Raw genomic sequence first — 7,361 nt, 5'->3', positions numbered from 1 at the left:
TTTTTTTTTTTTTAACGACGTGCGAGAAACTAACATCATATCACCATGGAAAATAACAACGACGCGAAAATTTCAAAGAAAATACGTGCCATCGTATATCCTTCGAACAAATGTTTTCCCTATACACGAAACAATAAAACGCAGCCCCAAGTGCTATGCCCGAAGCTCGTCGTTATTTTTCATCGCTTTCCTCTATCGACGCTCGCGTTCGCGCTCGCACCATTGTTTTTCTTATCGCTCGTGCATTCATGGAAAAGTTTATTTGGGCGGGGATGAACGATACTCGCTACGCTGATTTACAAGTGGCACGTTACTCTTTTAGGTGATAAACTTTGTTCGGAAATAAATAGCTTTAGGTATTCGTTTGAAAAAAATCAATGCAAACTATATCTCTTTATATACAATATATGACATATTCAAAAGTAATACAAATTTAACTAAATCATGTTTGAATGGTAAATGATAAAAATACAGGATACCTAAGCTCTATCTATCTTCGAATTCGAATAGTTTATTTATTATTTCCAGTATTTGTTAACAAAATACTCCAAATACTGTGAAATTTCGTGTTGTAAGAGACTAGATAATAAAAAACACTTCTAATAGATTGGGGTAAAGAATAAGTTATGTTTTGGACTATTACCATCGATGTTTATCAGTTTAAATCTATGATGATGGTAGATGGTTAACTTCTACAAACTTCATATTATTTTTCATAATAATATCATGATTTTGTTATAAACTAAATATATATCAGATGATCATCATTTAACATACATCATATTAAATTAATATAAGATCTTAATATAATTATTATTAAGAAAATATAACTTATATGCCTTAGGGATATTCCTGACGTCACAAGGAAGATTAGCAGAAGCTGCAGAGGAGCAATTAAGAGCCGCGGAACTTTCAAGGTCGGACTATGAGCTCTCAGTTGCAGCTGCATCGGCTCTTCGACAGGCGGATCGTCGAGATGAAGCTGAGATCTGGTATAAGCATGCAGCAAATTTAAGGCCGCACGAGGCAAGAAGCCACACCAATCTCGGTGCGATACTTCACCTAAACGGGAAATACAAGCAAGCGGCTGCTGCATATAGAGAAGCATTGAGGTTGCAACCAGGTGACGCCACGACCATAACGAATCTTCATAAATTGGCGGCTCTTTTGGCGTGACCGAACTACAATAATTACCATCTGATTTTTTGGTTAAACGACGACCATCGTTGTCGTCATCACGAGGATAAAACTCGGCTATGTCGTTGTTGTTGTTGTACGATAAAAAAAAAGAAAAGAAAAAAAAAAAAGAAAAAAAGAACCACTCTATTAAAAACCCATCACCATTTATCGTCAACGTCGATTCCCCGTGGACGCTACAACTTTACCAAAAATCTATCCCCGATATTCGTTTGTATATCCGTCGGTGTGTCCGACGACGTCACGAAGACGAACAATTCGCTTCCACTTCGATGACGTCGTCATGACACCGAGACTTGTATCTCGCCTGCTATGGTATGTAAAGAATAAAGCTTCAATTATTTTTCTCTAACATAAGAACGATCTTTTACACTCTTTTTACCTTTATTTCTACCTAAGATATTCCTTTTTCCCCTGTTCATGATATTAAAAATATAAATATTATTTGATTAATACAAAATGGAAATATATGAACTATTATATTTGATTAACGCACAGGTGTGCACTTTCTTCAGCGATACATAGGACTTTCTTTTTCACGATTAATATGTCATCATACAGAATATTTGGTTATTAGGATTCTTTGGATTTTTTTTAAGAACATGCGCTAAAATAAAAAATACTGTGCTATTATCGTTCGTGATTTGGACATTTGTAATTAAGCACGTAGTAATCGGGAATTATCCATAATATATCAAATTTGCATTCACCTATTTAAAGGAATTAAAATGTTTGATTAAACAAAATCTTTCTTTTATTACTATCAAAACTATTGTCATTATTATTTTTACTTCCAACGTTACTTAGTATGTCTGAAAACTAATTTGCGAAAAATTCTTCTACATATTTTTCAAATTAATACTCCATTTTTTACTAATTGTTCGATATTGAATTGGACTTTATAAAGCAAATTCAAAATCATTTAAATTTAATTATCATTATTCACAAAATAATGGTTTAACGCGTAAAAGGTAGGAATTTTTGTCTTTACTACCTTTGAAAAATGCAAGATGTCGACTCACCACGTTTCCTATTTAAAAAATGAAAATCACCGATTCACGTTCCTGTCTTTCACCGCTTAAAAAATGAAACACGTCAATTCACGTCTCTCGTCTACACTGTATTAATATTCACATAACGCGAATATATTTAGAATTTCGCTTCCATCATTTAAAACCAAATCACTTGCAGTTGTAAATATAAACGATGTATCTTTTATTGTTAATGAATTCGATGTCATTTAACCACGTAACACAATATTAATTTAGTGCGTGCAACGAAAAGCTCCCCACGCGCTCATAAATAAAGATTTTTAATAATATATTATCTTAAACTATTAATATTCATTATATTATAAAAAGAAAAACTCTATGAACATAATACGTTGAAAATAACTTATGAACAAATTAATAAGTTCCATGAAGAAGAAGAAGAAGAAGAAGAAGATCGAAGATTTTACGGTGAGTAGAGAAAGTCATCGCGAGTGACGACAGAAATGCGAGAGGCATCGTTAAATTCAAAGATACGCATCCGTTGAGACGTAAATCAGCAACATAGAACGAAAACGCTTTGGTCCTAATTTCTCCGTGGTAGAGTTTCTCGTGATGGTAATTACCGTGGCTAGGTAAGTTCATCTAAGCGAACTAATATCCGTCCTCTAACCTTTCTTCTTCTTCTTCTTCTTCTTTCTCTATCTTTCTATTTCTCTGCTTAGTAAAGTTCTCTTAGAAACTCACGCTACTAAAGCTCCATTAATATCGAATCTATTTGCACGAAGGTACTAACTGGAATATTTAAGTTTACACTTTGAATCACACCCCCGAGCAAGCGTCGGTTGCTTCTCGAAAAAGGGGTAACGAAAGAGAAAGAGAAAGAAAGAGAAAGAAATAAAGATGGAGAATAGATAAACGGAATATGGAGCCACCTGTCGCTCCCTACTCAGAGACAGTTTCCGTAAACACTCGAGGAGTGCCACATCGGTTACTTACCTTTACTACGCGAAGAACTCGCTTCGTTATCTTTAAAGCAGAACGTCGTCGAGCCAGTCGAAGTATACTTCGTTACAAGTCCCTTCAGCGCATGACGAATACCATCTCTTACGTTTCTTTACGAACTCTACCTCTACCTCTTTCCACTATCTTTCCATTCTTGTGTGTTTAACGTATTACCATCTCCTGTCCCTCACCACCGTTTTCCTCCCTTCATCCTACTCACTACTCTCTTCCTCGCTTTTTGTTCATCGCCGACCTACTTATCATTCGTTTACCTTACCTCCTTTTCTTTCATAAATCTCGAGCCATCGCTATCGAAAAGTTCCCCCTACTGAGATTCGATTTATCTACGAAGAACTAGTCGACTCTGCTTCTTCCTTTCTTCTTTCTATTTCTCTCCTCCTTCTTATTCTTTTTCTTATTCTTCTTATTCTTTTTCGAGTTCCTACAACTTCTTCCGCCAACGCGAACTTTCTCGTCTCTCTCTCCCTTCCATTTGCAGCGGATCCGCCTATCTTGATTTCTATTCTCTTATCCGATCTTCGGGGAGCTATCTCGTCCCTGAATCCCTCGAAGAAATAACTTCTTCTTTCTTTTAAGATCATTTTATATATGCGTTTTGTGAACTCCTATCGGGTAGCAATAAATTTTCATACTTGCTTGCACTACAAGCAAGACTTGTTTTATTACGATGATGTCAAATATTTCTAAGCTTTTAGAAATAAAATAATAAATAAAAAGAAATCTAATTTTGTTTCACAATATCTCTCTTTCTATATTCATTCAATTTTTAAATTATTTTATTGTTAATATTATCTTGAAACGAAAATTGAGAAGAAACAAAACAATGATTTGTAATGTTCTTTATGCTTGAAAAAAAAAAAAAAAGAAAATCAGATTCTAATCGAAAGATATTGTTTTGTTCATTCTAAGCTCCCTTTCTTTTCATTTTTCTCCCTTTTAACGTTTCCCTTCTTATAGCGACTATTCGTACTTATTTCACCTTACTCTCCGTGACCGCGTCGTCTTCTATCTTCTTTTGTATTCCAACCCTATTTTCGTTTCCAACGAAAGAAAAGAGGAGAACCTGGAGTACAATAAAAGATGGGCACGCCGGATAGGAGAATGTTTATTATTCTCTAGAAGTCCCTAAGGATCTTGACCTGCCTACTCTGTCGATACAAAGAGCGTGCTACAATGTAAAACAACGAAAGTAGAAAGAGTGAAAAAAGAAAGAGAGAGAGATAGATAGAGAGAGAGAGAGAGAGAGAGAGAGAGAGAGAGATACTTTCGTTATTCTTTCAAGAGATGCGAAAAGCTTTGCTCGCGATACGTCTAATGATAACAACCGTATAACCGAGAGAGAACAAAGAACCGGACAAATTTATTTTATGTGGTGTGTAACAGAATGTAACGTGCCAGTGTACTTTTTTAAGAAACAAAAGAATCGGTTCTAGCCAACTGATCTCATAAAAAAAAGTCTTATACATTAATTACTTAGGTATTGTATTTCCGAATAAAAATGTATTTCAGATATATATATCCAATAGATAGTTATATAAAATCGATATTTACACTTAAATAATTTCGAATTATAGTTTCATTAACTCTCGTCTATTTTATTTCACTTTTCAAATCTATGAATTAAAAACGATGATAGAGAGATAGAGAGAGATGAATATATAAAAGAACCTTTTTAATAATAATAAATTTTCAATTTTTCATGAATTGGAACATAAAAAATAGATCCATTAAAAATAAAACTAACGAAAAGAGATTGAACGTTTCTTTACGACGCGGCCATATAGGAACTATTTTAATTAAGACTCCGAAAACGGCAGGTGTCTAGTCTCGAAAAGTTCGCCGGTCATGAAGGAATTTATAGACGCGCGTGCTTATTACTGAGAGAAACAAGGCTGCTAAAGTTGTAATTATCTTTTCTTCATTGCGCATAAGAAAAAGAAAAAAGAGACATTGAGAAAAAGAGAAAGAGAGAGAGACGAAGAAGTGCTGTTTAATTCCGGCAAGCTGATTTTATTGCCGGATCGATAACTAATTAAGCGTCGTCTCTTAGCACTTAATAAAATAGGGCAACGAAGATGAAACGCGGAGAAGTAGGGAAGACAAAGAAAGAGTGAGAGAGAAAGAGAGAGAGAGAGAGAGAGAGAGAGAGAAAAGGAGAAAGATAGATATGAGAAAAAGCATGGATGATAGCTTCAGATGGAAGAGGAACATGACTAAGAGAAAGGAGAGAAATTCTTGGAATCTTTTCGTTCGAGCGAACAAACCCCTTTTCCTTCTCCGTCGTTCGCCACACTGATCGTTTCTGAAATGAATCGGTCCATTAACTACCATCCGTCACGATGGAAGGCAAACATCGAACGATCGGAAGGAAAAATAAAGAACAGAGAGAACTAGAAGAAAGCAACCTACGTATCTCAATGATATCAACGGTGATAGCGTGTTGAGTTTTCTTTCGTTCGAGTCGATTGCGTCAAATCAAAGTAAGTAGGTAGGTAGATAGGTAATGTAACTGCTGAAATGCTTTTCTTTGATCCTTTCATCGAGTAACGAGCTTTCCCAACAACTCCACACAACTTATTCTCAGATATTATATAAATAATCGTTTATTTCATGCTAATAGTCGTCGCGTCGTCGTGTTCTAGAGATAAAGTCAAATGCATTGCTTTACTTACTACTTTGCTCTTTCAGAAAAAAAAAAAATAGAAAGAAAGAAAGTGTTGACCTTTTTGTCAATCAATTGAAATATTTTATATATTAATGTTACTATCTTTGATCGTGAAATTTTCTCGGTCATAGAAAACTTGGATTTTTATTTGTTATTAATCTATGCATTTTTTCGGGAAGACGAGAATATTTTTGGTTTAACTATAGTTATTGTTATAAGTATTCGAATATCATGTCACTCGAGAAACTATTTTCTATTACAAATAGTTATTAAGTTATTCAGACGATATGTTTTAAATACTTTACTTGATATGATTCGCTATAAAGTATTGGATTTTCCTTCGTAATCTCCAGACGTATATCCTATTGAAAAAATTTATGGAATCATATGGATCGTCAAATACGAAAATCACTTATTAAAACAAAAAGGAAATTAAAATTACTATTAATCCAGGAAAGATCATATATTTCATTAGAATATCTCAAAAAAAGATTATTTTTAATATACCTAAATGTTTGTATTAATTAATTAAACAAGATGGCAATCGAATCAATTATTAAATTATCGATGTTAATATGTAGTAGTAATTGTTTGTTGAATTTTTTATCTGTTTTGTTTTGTTATTGAAATTGCTTCTATATTTAATTAAATTCTTTCGTTATCTCGCTTCGCAAAAAAATTTATTTTGAAGTATATTATGTTTTAATGCATTATTAATAAAAAGAAATATTTTTAATATAAACACAATTATTATGTATTATAAATGTAAAAGATTAATTTTTTCGTTTATATATATTTTATATTAAAATAACTTGTATAAAAATATAAATGAAGAAAAAATCTCTATTATGAAAATATCAAATAGTAGGTGATTTTTAATGATTTTTAAAATGTACTTTGTGAAATGGTTAAAAAATAATTTAGTATTAAAAAAAAAATGCGATTTAAAAAGAGCTGGCATAAAATGTGTTAATCAACGATTAAATTCTTCACTTTGCTATTACTTTGAGGTAAACTAAAAAGAAGTCGCGTTATTATGCTCCAATTGAAATATCTTGATACACGACATTTTTTCTGAATTTTCCCATTACTTTTTCTTATTTCTTTTCCTTTTTTTTTTTTTTTTATTTTGATAAATATAAATCGGTCACCACACGTTAAAGTAAGAAATTACAGATATTACCGAAACGTTTTTAAGCTCGACTTTTATATCGAAATACATCGACTCGTTGAAAAACGTAACACGCATTTAAAGCTCCAGTCGTAGTTACAGTTTTTAATAAATTATTTTGCAACCTTACTTAGGAATGGGCGCGCTCGGAGGGTGAACTTATACGATTTTATATCGCACCGAGTTACGAAGCACTTAAAATCACTGTCGTTGTAATAGCTGGAAAGGTAAAGCGCGATGTGAAAAGCTAACGACGACCGAACAAAAATAACAAAAAAAAAAAAAAAGGAAAAAGATGAAAAAAATAGGAAAG

General features: G+C 33.0%; 1 protein-coding gene across 2 annotated transcripts in view; it reads left to right on the top strand.

Moving 5' to 3' along the window:
* The window catches only part of LOC106788032 (transmembrane and TPR repeat-containing protein CG4341-like), a 209,829-nt gene extending 208,275 nt beyond the window's left edge, over positions 1-1,554 (top strand). For both annotated transcript variants that reach the window (XM_014750934.1, XM_014750924.1), the window contains one exon: positions 845-1,554. In XM_014750934.1, coding sequence (XP_014606420.1) covers positions 845-856 — 12 coding nt within the window. In that variant the 3' untranslated portion in view covers positions 857-1,554. The remainder of the gene's footprint in view (positions 1-844) is intronic.
* Positions 1,555-7,361: the final 5,807 nt, after the last annotated feature.

The sequence above is a fragment of the Polistes canadensis genome, unplaced genomic scaffold (genome assembly GCF_001313835.1).
Source record: "Polistes canadensis isolate GaletaPanama2010 unplaced genomic scaffold, ASM131383v1 scaffold_5, whole genome shotgun sequence".
NCBI classification, from domain to species: Eukaryota; Metazoa; Arthropoda; class Insecta; order Hymenoptera; family Vespidae; genus Polistes; species Polistes canadensis.
This window is presented reverse-complemented; position numbering and strand designations above follow the sequence as displayed.